This window comes from Parasteatoda tepidariorum, chromosome 5 (assembly GCF_982258835.1).
Source record: "Parasteatoda tepidariorum strain Cologne lab strain chromosome 5, Ptep-v5.0, whole genome shotgun sequence".
NCBI lineage: Eukaryota > Metazoa > Arthropoda > Arachnida > Araneae > Theridiidae > Parasteatoda > Parasteatoda tepidariorum.
Genome location: NC_141759.1, coordinates 43090567 through 43106282, shown reverse-complemented (window position 1 = coordinate 43106282; position 15716 = coordinate 43090567). Strand labels below are relative to the sequence as shown.

Genomic DNA, 15716 nt, shown 5'->3' with positions numbered 1-15716 from the left:
GATGTTTCCCAGACCGTCGAAAATAGCTCATTGTGCAGCTCTAGTGCGACGTAAACGAACTACAACTACAACAAAATAGCGTTCCAATAAAACATGGTATTAAAATGTTACGTTATTTTTCGTGATTGGTTCATTAATAAATTATTTTTATTTCTTCACAAACACAATTCTTGTAAAAAAAAATTAAAAAATTAAATCTGTTATATCAAAAAACTAGATCGTTTTATAAAATACAAATTATTGCGCTTAATAAAATATAAATACAGTTTATTTGTAACGTGATCCTAAGAATAAAAAGTTTATTTTCTCTTTTAATTCTCTACTAAAATGAATTAATGAGTTATTTTTATTCATCATGGCTAGTCGAGAAGGAGAAAAAAACTATCGAATTTCACTGTTTAGGTTAATGTAATTTCGTTCTCCCTCCACATTTACGCGTAATCCATCGCCAATTTCACTTGCAATCGCCTAGTTTATAATCTACGGTATGTTTTGTCAATTCGCACCCGGAACAGTACCCGGCGGTACCGAGCTTGCAGCGTTCCCTTAGCCCTGGCGTTCCCTAGTGTTTTAAACACCATCCATAATGAATGTAACCAACAGTAGATGTCGCGCATAATGCAAACTGTCGCAGAATGCTAACTGTGTTTTACTCGCAACTGTCTGAAAACAGCTCCGAATAAATACTGTACGTTCGTAAATGTTGAAGAATGAATCTATGTTTATTTTGCATTTTGCTAAAGATATACGGAAGATTCTAAACTCATGAAACCGATTGTACCGTTTGAGAATTTACACTCAAAACGAGACTCAAAAATAAACATGAAACCATAACAAGAAAAAATTGAATAATCTAAAATTGTTAATCTTCTTCAAAGCATACACTACATGGGATGGTTTTATTCTTTATTTCAAAGCTTAAATAATTATAATTTGCTTAGAAATTCGAAGCTTAAATAACTATATTTTATTACTTATTGGCTCAAACTCATTGTTGGATTTTCTCCCCAAGTACTGAAGTAGCAAGTAATTTTGCAAGTACCATTTTTTATAATCATCAAAGCCTATGCTCAGAAGAATAATTTTCTTTGTTATCCTTTAAATTTTAGTTTGGGGAAACACTTAGCTTCAACTATAAAATTAAATCTCGTAAAGCTCTGTTATGGAAATCTCACAAATTAAAAACAGTGAAAATGTAAAGCAAAATTCATAACTGATGGTGCATTAGTTTCCATCTTAAAAATTAAATTTTTGTATATTTATTAGTTTTTATTGTACATAATTATTTAATTTATTGTAAATAAATAATATTTGTATGTTGAAAGTTTTATTAATATATATATATATATATATCAAAATAATGTGTATTAACATTTATTATGATAAAAATTTAGGAGAGATTTCCGTATCGTGATCTGTGGCTGAATAATCGCCAAGTCTTGGAAACTTTCGGGCAGTGGCCTGAGAGAAACTAAAAAAAAAACATCACAGAAAGGGACCAACTCGAAAGGTATAACTCGTACCAACCCCAGGGCACACATCTACGTGTTTTTTTTTACCTTGTTTAAATTTTTTTTTACCTTGTTTAAATTTACAAGTTTAAAATCCATTTGGCACCTTGGCAATTGTAGTTGCCGTGACAGATCATGATACGGAAATATCCCTGTGAATAGTATTGTAAATTAAGCAACATAATGGTTAATTAAAATTTTCTTTGTTTTCAAATTATAGATGTGTGTGGTTGTTTGAATCAAACTCCTTTGTTATATGTCTATGAAAAGAGGGTTATAATGACTAGAAGGTGTAAATAAAATCCTATATAAATAAATATAAGAAAAAACGAAACACTCACTTACATGAGAAATATTCACGGAAATCTAAATAGATATTTTAAATTTATGTTATATTCAAATTTATATCGAAATTTTTTTATGGTAAAAAATTATTTCCTATCATGATTTTGTTCTTCAATATTTTTAATCTATTAAACTCTGTAATTAAATTTGTTCAAAAGTCTTAGAATATTCTTCATAAATTAATTTGTTTGAACTAAATATTTCTTGATCAAAAAGTTCAATTTCAAGTTGAAAATAACTGTTTTAAATTTTGATCTATGAATTATCACTTCGTAGTTGGTTGTTACCTGTTTGCTATTTGAGATAACTTTTTATTGTTATGTAAATTTTATTTTTCAATTATGCTAGGTAAAGGTATCTAATGACCATAATTATTAAAACTAAAAAATGATTTTAGAACTGATTTTATTCATTACTAAACAATTCTTTTACTTTATAGGACTGAAAAAATTACCAATTTATATTCCCATTTCAGTTAATATGCTTTGAATTATTTTATTTTAATATTTGCTATTTGTAGAAAATAAGTTAAATTAAAAAAATTTTTTCTTTGGCAAAATGATCTAATTTTTCAAAATGAATCTTTTTTTAAGTCGTTGACTGGATTGGCTGTTGCTCTTCTTTTCTACAAGCCATTGTTAAATAATACATTCATTAAACCGTTTTTGTGTGAGTTAATTTATGTATTTTTTATTACAGAATTAATCAAAAATGCCTACTGTTGCTGAGGAAGTTCCTTTTCTGAGCTTATGTAAATTGTGTAATAAAATATCAGAGAAGAAAGGAAAGGATAAAGTACAATTGTTGAAGGACTTTATTGATTATTGGAGGAAATTTCATAACAAATTACATCAGAACAATCCTAATGAAGTAATTATTAATTTCATACTGCTTATAAAGTAAATATTAATTTCATATTTTTTCATTCTAAATAATACTAAGAAATCCTATTATTCTAAAAACTACCTTATTATCTATCATAAAACTATTCTCCTTTATGAAGAATGTAGTTTCAATTAATCTAATCTCAATTTGTTTTTAATGTATTTTTTTTGCAAATGTAAGGTGTTAAATTCCTGTTTGTTAATCAAAACATTTACATTATTTTTTAAGTTTACCATCTTAACAAGATTCATTGATTCTATTTAGGTAATGATATGTGAAAATCAAACAATTTACGGCAATAACAACTATAGTTTTTACAGTACAATTTAAACTTACTAAATTTTTGGTGATAATGTGAAAATTTAATACAAAGATGTTTCATGTAAACAAGATAAAGAAAAGTGTTTAAAACTGTTTCCCGAGGGTAAAAAAATTTGTTTCACAGAACACATGAGTGCCTTTTTCTCCGAGAAGGCGCCTTTTCCTTTTTATTCTTACGGAGAACTCTGTCTTATGCAAATTACTGTTATAAGTAATTAATATAATAATATTAATCTATTTCTACCTTTATCAGAAAAAAGGAAGGAATTATATTAGTCTTTCTATTAAAAAAGTCTTAGTCATTCATCTATAGACAAGTAGAATTACGCATACTAACCTTGACATCTTTTTTTTTTTTTTTTTTTTTTTAAAGATTAGTTTTCATTAAAAAACATCCATCTCTCCCATTGACTTTTCAACATTGATCTCATTTCATGTGCTACAGAAAAGTAAGCAGTGTATCTGAACACCTAAAACTATCCCAAAATATTTCTTAAATATAGAATCACTACTGATTCTTATTAAGCAAGCACTTTTGCTAGTAATAATTAAAGAGATTAAGACAATAAATCTTTTCAGTAAGCGTTTGGATCAAAATAAATGAAAAATTATTTTGTTTGAAATATCAAGGTTTTTATTTACATGATTTTGATTAAAAAAAAAAAAAATACTTATTTGGAGAAAAAAGACTTATGTTGTGGACAAGGGGTAATTTTGTCAACTAACAAGAAACAAATTACAAGTTAATAAAAATTCATATACTAGATACAGAAAAGCGCATTTGTAAAAATTGCCAGTTACCTTTTGTGGTCTTGCATTAGAGACTGAATTGTCTTTTTGCGACAATCATTTTTGGCAGCTATTTATAATTTTCCCAGCCATTTCTACTTGGCTTTTCGAATTATGGTTTCATATTTGTGTAGTATTCATTTTTTTAACTTTCTCAGTTTGTGATGATCCCACAGTAAGCCCTCTTTATTTTCAATAATTTTTTTGACAATTACTAATTTGTTTTTAATGCTTTCTCGAATGATCTTTGAAATTCGGATATTTTTAATGTGTTATTATGACTTGTGCATATCAAATTAGAGTTACCACTTGCGGACGCATGGACAATTCGCAATGTTTCCATCATAAATTCACACTGTTATAGTTTTTTCCTATAATTTTTTTGGTCGTTATTTATCACTTTTTCTAAGTAATCACTTTTTGTTGTAAAAATCTTCCAATTTGTAAAATGGGCCAAATCTGTTATGTGTCAAATGTTAAAATAATTTATATAATAACTATAAAATAATAGTATAAAACAGTGTTATTTGAACTTCGTAATGAATATAAATATTTAAATTACACATTCAGTAACTATTTTTTATTGCAATTTGTCACACAGTATTGATTTGCATTTTCTGCTTCATAAAATAATGCTTCAATGTCACTTTAAAAATTCTAGTATGAGCCCTGGTTTTGCTACTAGTATTTTCTGCACTAGCAACCTTTACCACTGATTAAAAAAAAAAATATATTATTATGCCCTGGTTGTTGAATTGTACAGTTTGAATGTGAATAACATGAAAATTTTTTTAAAAAAAGTCTGACTTAGATGGCTTATCAAGCAGAATCTATTTCTGCTTCTGCCCCCTTATTATTTATGAAAAAACGTGAAGGGACATTGGATTAAACAGATCCAATAGAATACATAGATTTCCCTTTTGAATGAACCGTAAATATATTTTAAAAATTTAAAATAATAAAAATTTTAGGAACAAATCAAAATTATTCTTTTGATGTCCAATTTATTTCTAAAAACTGATGAAACTACTTTTTTCGTATTCATATTAGTTTATCAGTCATTATAATAATTTGTTATATTTTAAATCTGCAGACAGATTCATTTTATCCTGCAATGCGTCTTTTACTTCCTCAATGTGAAAGACAAAGAGCTGCCTATGGAATAAAAGAGGTACATTTTATTTACTAATATATTTATTTAACTTCAATTGTGAATTTGAGAAATGCTAGACATTAATTATAGTTTCCTCAAATTCGTGTTTTAATTTGCTAATGTTCCCTTAAAAGTAATTTACTAGCTCTTATCTCAATGTTTGTTTCTTTGTTACGCATTTTAAATATAACATTTATGATGCTTAATAATAAATAAAACAATATTGGAAACATATCTTAATGTAATTCATCATAATTGATAACTTTCGGTGTTAAAAATCTATTTACTAAGGCTACTAAATTTCCACCAGACAGCTAAAAAAAAAATTTTTTTTCTTCTCTTTTACACTGCAGCAATGTAATTTATTTTTAGAATTGTGATGTTAATGTTTTTACAATTAAATTCTATACTGAAAGCTCAAATTAAAAGTAAGACTTGGTCAAAATTTGTAATGAATAGTTTCAAAAGAGAGCTAACTATATAATTTAATAAGGGCTCCTGGAACCAAAGTGCTCTTTAAAATCAGTATGTTTTTTTAAAAAATTTGAATTGAAGTTTTTCTGGTTTGTCATAATAAAAATTTAAAAAAAAATATAGATAAAAATATTTTTTTTGTTTCTATTGTCCTGCTATGATTTTTCTGTGTTTATTATTGTTATTTGTTAATAGAATTTTTAAAGTCTTGTTTTAGTTTAAATTCACAAAAAAGTAAACAATTTGTATTGTAATATGATATTATGATACATAACTACATGGCCATATAATTTCACATAAAAATTATCATATTTTATTGTGATGTTATAATACTAATCCTTGCTTTTCTGTGTTGCAATTATACCTAACTATAAGTTTGCAAGCTTATGCTTATTGCATTTTAGGTTTTTTATTGCTACACATTTCTATATTGTTTTTATTTCTTTTATTTATGATGTCATAATACTGATAAAATGTTCAAATTATTGATACTTTTCTGCTATCATTATTTAATTTTGTAATGTTAAACGCACCATTTTAACTAAATATTTCATTGAGGTAGTTCAGTTGCATTATCCTGTTTGGTTCTGTTGATCTATTTTTTGGGACTACATTATGACACGTTGACTAAATAATTTTTATATGATGTTACATTTCATATTTATGCTGCTTGAATGGTGTCTTTATTTCCATCCTACTGGAATCTATATGGCTCATATTACACCATGATTAGTTGTAGTTTTCGGTTTTAAATTTTGCGTCACAGTTTGAAATAATTGATATTTGGTGGTTAATTTAATTTCCAAAAGGGAAGATTTTGACTAAACAAAGTGAATCTTGGTACACTGAAAATCTGTTATTACTTTACTTTATTCCCTATTCTACGTACAAAGAACTAAAAGCATTAACTAATGACTCAGTATTCTTGATTTAGATTGAAATTCAAAATAAAATTATTCTAAATGAAATTGATAATTACATCATTTTACAAATGGTATCAAAAAATAAAATTTCTCTTTTAGTTTACTTTTGCAAAACTATTGATAGAGATATTTTGTCTGGACAAAAATAGTGTAGATGCTCAGAAATTAATCAACTATCGCTCTCCTAAAACTGCAAAAGCTGTAAGTATTCTATAATTATTATGAAAATAATTTATATTTTCCGAAAATGTTAAGTAATTTAAAAAAAAACTTAATTTGTTGAAAAATAATATTTATAATTTATTTATTTGTTTTCATTTGTTTAAACTTAAAGTTTTTAAATTGTATTGCATTTTAAATAAAAGAAACTAGGTAACTTTTATTTCTTTTCTATATAATATATAGATTGCATTTAGAAAGAATGTTCATTTATTTTTTTATGGTAAAAATTTACAATCGGGAGCTCTTGTTATTTTGTAGATTTTTATGTTCTTGCAGAAAACAGAAAATAATTACTGAAACTGCAACATCTAATAATTAGAAATCAAGGTTGAGATAATAGGATAATGCAAAATTTTATTTACTATAAAAGCTCCAAGATACCCAATCATGAAAACCCAATTTTACACTTTTATCTATTTTAATTATTTCTTATTATAATAATTTTTTTGAGAGATATATGTTATACTTAATCATAGTTACATATATTTTAAAATTATCTTTCCTGATTATCTCCTGATTTCTTTTATTTACAAATATGCATTCGTTATTTTTCAAATTATATTTTTTTAACTAATTTTTATCTTTATAGTTCTTATAAATATATTTTATATTTGATCAGAGGTGCATATATTTTAAAGTATCTTAAATGTTTTACTATGAAAATTAATCCAATTGAACTGAAAATAAATAATTTTTTTCTACTTTATATTAAAAATATTTTTTATAGAGATGTCTAATCAGACTTTTATTTCCTGTCCTTGCCTATTAGAAATCCATCAATCAGTTACTAATAGCAACCAATCGATTCAGTAAAGATGCTTACCTTTTTGTTAAGTTGATATGATTAGCTGATTAAACAGGATTAAATATTTTTTATCATAATTATTTTAGTTGATTTTGTATTAAAATTATATCTTTTTATCATTTGAACAGGAAGCTGGGGATTTTGCTAGTGTTGCTTTTTTTGTTTTAAAAAATCGTAGTCCTGAAGTTGGTTCTCTTAAAGTATCTGATATCAACCAATATTTGGATAATATTGCTAGTAACAATGCTTCAAAACATAAAGGTTAAGTATCAAATTTAGTTAATTTTTTGTTTATTTTTATTTGCATTTGAATCTTTTCTTTGGCTATTTATTTTAAATGAATGTGTCTTAGTCTTACATGTCTTAAGTTTTTAAAATTCTCGTAATGCAATTCTCTAATTATATATTTTTATTTATTTATTCAATCTTTAAACTGTTTTTACATTCAAATTTATAAATAAAGCAAAGTATAATTAGTTAAATGTTTTATTAGTTACTTTATAGCCTAGTTTCTTACCTTTATCTTAATACATATTATAAAAATGTCAAATTAATTTCATTTAAATGAAATTAATTTGACATTTTTATCAAATTAACAATCACAATCTGACAATTATTCACAATCTGACTATTGTCAGATTGTGAAAACATTGTTGAACTGCAAATTTTGAAAGCTTATTTAAAATAAAAGAATATTGTAAAATAATTTAATGTTAGAAAAAGGTGGAAAAATTATTTTAATTTTGAAAAAAGTAAATATAATGCAATTTGTGACCCTGTTTTTGATGCATCATAATATTCTCCATCTTGCCTGCATGCTGATAAATAGCAGAGATAACCTACATGCTAATGAATAGCAGAGATAGCCTGCCTGCTAATAAATAGCAGAGATAGCCTGCATGCTAATAAATAGCTGAGATAGCCTACATACTGGCAAAGAGACATGGAAAAGCAAATAGCATTGAAACAGAGAATAGGTTCAAGTCTTAGAAATTTCTATATGGTTGCTTTACCTATATTATCATATTACTTTTTCTTTCTATTAAGTTTCTCAAAAAAAAAAAAAAATTATAAATTTCACATTTTCAACCTGTGGTTCTCATTTAAAGGAAAAAAGTTTCAAATCAAATAAGAAAAAAGTAAACAAAAGAAGAAAAAAAAATATTACTTAAATTTTGAGAAAAAAAATTACTAAGAATTTATTTAAATCATAATTCTTATGAATATTCATGTGATTACTTAATCTATTGATTTCTTATGTTACTTTTTTCTCTTCCAAAGATGAATTAAAGAATGACTTGCTTTATCTTTTGCGTAACACATCTGCCTTGGAACAAAAGTGGTTGATTCGAATGATTCTGAAAGAAATGAAATTGGGGATAAGTGAGAATTCCATACTTAAAGCCTATCATGCAGATGCAAAAGACTTGTTCAATGTTACCAACAGTTTGGAAAAAGTATGAATTACTTGCTATTTTTTCCTTCAAATTTAATATAATTATAACTTAAGACTTATGTTTTGATGTTTTATTAAATATTACTCTTTTATGCTACAGAGAACCCTATTTAATGGCATGCTTTATGCAAAAATATAATGTGAAAGATAAAGATAATGAAAAATTTCCCTTATAGAAACAAAATATAGTGGAACCAAATTTTTTATATGGTATATCATCAAAAATTCGGATGCCTTTGGGAAGATATGGGCTTTAGATATTTTACTAAGGCCGATAGAAAGCGAAAGTTGCAGGCCCAATATTTTTTTTAAAAATAGTATTTGGCTTTAGTGTTAATCTATGTGATTCTCCAGTCGTTTTTTGGAAATCACTTTAAGAATTTGCTTATTATAAAACTAGATATTTTGATATGATAAGACATATGAATTTCGAATCTCGCTTTTGGATTAACTTTTTTTTTAAGCGCTTAGTTTGAGATAATTGAAACATAATTTCACTTATTTTTAGAGTTTTTTTTGTTGATACTTATATTACTCATTTCTACTCATTTTTTAAAATTATAATAGTTTTAATAGAAAATAATTATAACATGTGCATTTAAGTAATTGCTCTTCAACATGTTTGATTTTAATGACCTTTTTTCATAGATTACTTAAATTTCACATTTATACTGTATAAGATCGGTATTAAATTTTCTTATTTAATCAATTTTGTTTTGTTGCACTTCATCCATTAATAAAGAAAGTACTAAATTAAAAAATTTCTTAGTAAATTTTTTTTTTTATCATTTACCTAATGGAATTTTTGTTTTCAATCAATGGAGATAAAAATATAAAAATAATCAATAGAATAGGGATCACTATTTATTGTCCCAAATAGATATTATGTAATTGGCTGTGACCAAGTCTTTTATTCATTAGCTATACTCTATCTTCAGATAACGATTACAAAATTCAATATAATTCACTAAAAGAGGTTGAGCTATTATGTGTCAAAACTATCTTCAATAATTGAGGTTTTTTAAGAGAAAATAGAATATTAATCTTGTGTACACTTTTTCGTATTAATTCTTTATTTCAATTTTTAATAGTTATATTTTTGATGATATGACACTTATAGTTCTAATGTTATTAATAAAATTATTAAAGAACATTCAAGTCATGTGTAGTTAGTTTTTTATTGAAAATGTTACAATGAACATTTTAAATCAAAAATTATTGAAATCATATTACTTGAATTTCATTTATGTACTTCCTTTTAATAGAATAACCAGCTTATTCAACTACAGTTAGCTGGAAGTATTGATATTTCTATAAGTGAGGAAAATGAAAATATTAAAATGTAATTTTATTTTACATTATTACAAAAGTACTCTTGGAAAAAGTTTACATACCAGCTTAAATTATTTTATACTTATTTTTAGTCCGTTTAATTGAAATTTCTTAAAGTAAATTGCACACTTATTGCTTGCTTTTGTAGATTTCTTAATATTTGTTGTAGTTTTGAAACACTCTTCCTTTTTTAAAATAAAATAAATAAAAAATATCAACAAATTGTTTTTAGGTTTGTCTTAGTCTGAAAAACCCTGAAACTCATCTTCATGAAATTGAAGTAAGCCTATTTGCTCCATTTCGTCCAATGTTATCAGAAATGGCTCTTCCTAATCAGGTAGTAAAGGTTTTTATAGTTTAAAAATTATTCACTGGTCTTATTGTTTATTCCATTGTAATTCTTTTTCAATTTTACAGATTTATAAAAGTTTTTGCTCAGAAAATATGTATTTTTGCATACTTAATATTTATATTTAAAAAGGATTACTTTAAAAAAATCTTTGAAATTTGCCATTTAAAGTTTTTATTTTTAAAGTTGCCATTTAAATTTTTTTATTTTTAAAGTTACTATTTAAAGTTTTTGTTTTATTACAGAAAATTTAAAAAGAGCAAAACTATTTTTACAGGTTTTTTTATACACTAATTAAAATAATTTTTAGATAAGTGTTATGAAAATGTTATTGTTTTGGATGTTTTATCAAAAAGTTCATGCTGTGATCATGCTGAGAAAAGTGCATGCTTTTGTTTTTACTTATTTGAATTAAGCTGTCTGACTTATATCAGTTAAATTAGCACCCTCAAAATTGGGCTTGAACTTCTTCCACCACATTTTAATGGGGACTCGGCTCTTAGATGTAAATGCATGTTTAAATTATTCTCTGTTACATGCTATAAAATAAACTGCCGTGGTGACTCAGGGGATAGAGTGCTAAAATAAGGTGCCTCAGGTTCGAATCCCAACGATGGTTGGCCTGTACAGTGCTGATGTTAAATATCCTCAGTGATAGATGATTATGGATTAGCTTCTCCTTGCCATCAAGCTAACTGTGGGTGGTTTTTGTGGTTTCTCTATGTAACACAAATGTGGTTTAGTTCCATCAAAAAGTCTTCCAAGAGGGCAAATTTCTACCAGTACTTGATCCAGAATTCTCTTGTCTTCTGGATTGGGTTCTAACTACAAGGCTGCAGAGTTGAACATTGGTAGTCATAAACTCAAAATTTGGTCAGTTGCTCAATAAAATAAAATTTTGTTATAAAAATAAAATTCTCAAATAACTCAAACACAGTTTTAGATTAATTTTGTTATAAATATTGCTACATTCCTATTATATTAGAGAAAATAACCATTATATTTAAATTTCCCTATACTTTTTTTCTGAACATAAAAGTCATGAGAAAAGTAAAGTTATTGAAATACATGCTTACTATACATATTACATGCTTACTATAATACTTGCAATTGTCCTTCTGCCTTAATTAAGATGTAATTGCCATTTAATAAATTATATTTTCAAAAATTCGTATGTAGAGTTCATCCCCATATAAAAAATTTTACTCTGCAGTAAAACTTTTTTCTAACATTAATTATTGCATTAGATTTGTTTTAATTTTTCTCACTTATTCTTATTTACAAATTCAATTGTGCTTATATGCTATATAAGAGCATAATTTTTGTAGCTCTCAGCAATTTTGTTTTATGAAAAAGAAAAAAAATTTTTTTAAATATTGTTATGCTTTATTGTTACTGAAATTTAAAAAGCCTTATTTTACTGATTTTAAGGAAGAATTTTTCTCAAGAAAAAATAAAATATGTAACTTATTTATAAAAATTTAATTTTATAATTCAAAATATTATGTTCACTGCCCATACACTTCTATTTTAACACCTTATTATTACCAGAAGAGAAAAATAACAGTTGTTAGTCCTAAAAAGGAAATCTTTAGTGGATGTAAGTTTTAATTAATAAACTTTCTTTGTACTTTAATTTAAGTGTTACCAATTATCTAAGTATTGCATACTATACTTTAATAATTTAACTTTATAACATTTAATATCAAAAAGCAATGTATTTATGACAAAGATTTATATTTAGGTTGAACAATTGATGAAAAATAAACCTTTTATCATAGAAACAAAATATGATGGTGAGAGACTTCAATTACACAAAGATGGGACATCTTATATGTATTTCTCAAGAGGGTTTGTATTATTTTCTCTTATTTTATTAAATTGGAAGAAAAGTAAGGTGTAAAAACTGTTGGAACTCTTAATCATGCTTTTTCTGATTGTTATGCCATTTATATAGTTTGTTTTAGGGAATTTACAAAATTATCTATTTATACTAAGTTCTATTGATACTTGTAAAAGAAATACTAGTAGCTGTAACCATCTATATTCCACTTTTGAAAAGCTGTGTAATGAGCAGCAAGCTCACCATTCTCACTAAATTAATTCACAATACCTTTGATCTAATACCATAAACAATTTTATGACTAATGGCATAATCATACCATTGGTCATAAAATTGAGGAGTTTTAACCTTGATGATCCCTCTGATCAACACTAGGCTGTTACAGGAATGCTTTACTTATTATCTTATAAATTTCAATTAAAATACTTTAAAGGACTTAAGTATATATTATATTATAAATGCTTATTTTCTCAACACCTTATTTTGTCATTTCTGTTTAATATTCTTACACATCTGAAACATACATTGTATGTAAAGAATTAATGTTGTATAGCAGAAAAATCTTGCATAAATGGGGATCTATGAGACAATTTCTAATCTTGAAAAGGGGTCACAATTTAAAATAATTTGGGAACTTCTATTCTATATGTTTAAGCACATGATTAAGGATGGCCACAAATTCTTGATTAAAAAAATACACATATGCTTTTGATGGAGCGAAAAAAATGTCTGTTGTAGATAGAATTTTAAATTTTATTGAGAGTCTGATGACTTGTTTACAGTGTTTGTGTAAATTTCTCCTGAATGGGAGTAATTCATGATCACTTCTGTAGTATCTACTGATCTTATTTCTTTTTAGATAAAATAAAAAATATCAGAAGATCATTTAGATTACAGATAAAATGGTTTATTTTTTTATTTGAGTGGGACAGACTAATTCTTATTGAGTCAGAGAAAATTACTATTTTGACACACTTCTAAAAGAGATTCTTATTCTTTTGTTTTGCCAGAATAGAGCTAAGAAATAGTTCTCACGTGTTTTACTCATGTTCGACTTTTTTAACTTTATTAATTGAGAGGATATAAAGCTGATAATGGTTAAAAGTATCACACAAATGAACAATTCTGTTCTATTTTTGAATTTCTTAAAGGATTATTATCAAAATAATTTTAAAATATCACTTGTAAAACAACAGAATATGCTATATCTTGAAAAAAAAATTATATTTTATGTCCTTTTTATATTGAGTACTGACAAAGTCTATGACAGAAATTGGTTTCTTAAGTCAGTCATGAAGTAAAAATGTTATGTTCTGGTCTAAATGGCTTTGAGCTTGGAAAAGACTGCAGTCATTATGCTTAAGTTAATACAGTTTGTAAAATTAAAAGTCTTAAATTTCTTTTTGATCTCTATTTGTCACAGATTTTTTTTTCATTAAAGAAAGACTTGATTAAATAAGAAAATTTCTCAATATCTGAAATAGTTATGTAAAATATTTATTTGTGAACTCTATTACTATATACCATATTTATGTTTTATATAAATTATTTTAATACTTTGCTTTAAAATGTATTTTCATTTTGATGTAAAATTTTTTACTGTTTATTTTAGTGGGTTTGATTGTACTGACACTTACGGAAGCTCTCCCTTACAAGGAAAATTAACTCCACATATACACAATAGTTTTAAGACTAGTACTAAAAGCTGTATTTTGGATGGTGAAATTGTTATATATAGCAATAAGCTGAATTGTATTGGTAAGATAGTTTCTTAATTATATTAATTTACTTATAATTTGTATGCTAAGAAACAAATGAAAGGTGATCGTTAAATAGTTTTTCCTATATTTAACCTCTCTTAATCATACCATTAAGAATAATAGAATAAAATTTGTATAAACTCTATTAAATAGGATTACATAAAAAAATTTGGATATACAGTGGAACCCGCTTAAAAAGTTCCCTTTTAAGAAGTTTTCCCGCGTAAGAAGTTATTTTTTAAAAAAACCAATTACCATAATGTTAAATTTACTTTTATAAGAAGTTTTTTTCCCGTTTAAGAAGTTTCCACTCCTAATTTCAATTTTTTAAAATTTTACTTAAAATGTCTTATTTAGTTTTAACTTGCCCTTACAGACACATGTATGGGTACTGACCACTGACCTTCATCACTCCTTTGTTACAAAAAAAGGTGACTTATCAGGAACAGGTGTGAGCAAAGGAATGTGAACCTTTAGATGAACTATGAAACTGATAAGAATGTAGGGAATAGCTTTGTCATTGTGTCCACCTTAAATGAATAGTCTGGTGACTCACGAACTTCACTGCTGTCCACACCCATTCAATAACTGAAGAGAAAGATACATCTAAACATTTAGCAGCATTTCGTTGAAAATTTTCTTAGTGTAGGCGCTTATGTTATCTTAAAAATCATCGTAAAAAGTTTGATTTTTGTGGAAAATGTCCTGTAAAGGCATTAAGCGTAAAGCTCTATCTATTGATGACAAAGTAAAAATTTTAAAAGCTGTTGACAGCTATCCTCAATTAACACGAGTTCAAATAGCAAAAAATTTAGATCTTCCTGTTACTACGTTAAATGGCATTATTGCTAAGAAAGACATCATCTTAAACTCTTCTTGTTCCGGTGCATCCCAGAAAGTAAAAAAAGTGAAGAAAGGAAAATACGAAAATATTGAAGAGAAACTGATGATATGGTTTAAACAAGCAAGATCCGCCAACATACCTGTCAACGGAACTCTTCTTAGAGGAAAAGCATTAGAGATTGTGGAGAAATTGAATGTTGATTTTACGCCTTCCAATGGATGGATTGATCGGATGAAAAAAAGAGCTGGTCTAGTTTATAAAACAATTAAAGGAGATTGTAACAGCGTTGATTTACAAGAAGCTGAAGAATGGAAAGCTAAATTACCTGAAATTATTTCAGGGTATCAACCAAAGAACATTTTTAACATGGATGAATGTGGACTGTTTTTCAATCTTTTACCAGATAAAACTTTTGCCTTTAACGGTGAACCCTGTCATGGCGGAAAAAACAATAAAGAACGTTTGACAATTTTAGTTGGGGCCAGTATGAATGGTATAGAAAAATTACCGATTTTAGTTATCGGTAAATCGAAAAAACCAAGATGCTTTCGAAATGTTAAGTCACTGCCTTGTGATTATGACAGTAATCAAAAATCCTGGATGACAATTAAAATTTTTGAAACGTATTTGAAAAAATTAGACAGTAAGATGCGAAAAGAAAAACGAAACATCATAATCTTCGTAGACAACTGCGCTGCTCATTC

General features: G+C 26.2%; 1 protein-coding gene across 6 annotated transcripts in view; it reads left to right on the top strand.

The window, feature by feature from the left end:
• Positions 1-554: 554 nt before the first annotated feature.
• The window catches only part of DNAlig4 (DNA ligase 4), a 35491-nt gene continuing 20329 nt past the window's right edge, over positions 555-15716 (top strand). Inside the window, exons 1-9 of one of the 6 annotated variants that reach the window (XM_087163785.1) lie at positions 555-688; positions 2556-2726; positions 4945-5022; positions 6501-6602; positions 7557-7689; positions 8710-8885; positions 10449-10553; positions 12310-12416; positions 14021-14166. In XM_087163785.1, coding sequence (XP_087019911.1) covers positions 2568-2726; positions 4945-5022; positions 6501-6602; positions 7557-7689; positions 8710-8885; positions 10449-10553; positions 12310-12416; positions 14021-14166 — 1006 coding nt within the window. In that variant the 5' untranslated portion in view covers positions 555-688; positions 2556-2567. Of the gene's footprint in view, positions 1039-1394; positions 1511-2555; positions 2727-4944; positions 5023-6500; positions 6603-7556; positions 7690-8709; positions 8886-10448; positions 10554-12309; positions 12417-14020; positions 14167-15716 lie in introns of those variants that run through there. The other 5 variants (XM_087163782.1, XM_087163783.1, XM_087163784.1 and 2 more) reach the window with 5 other exon arrangements.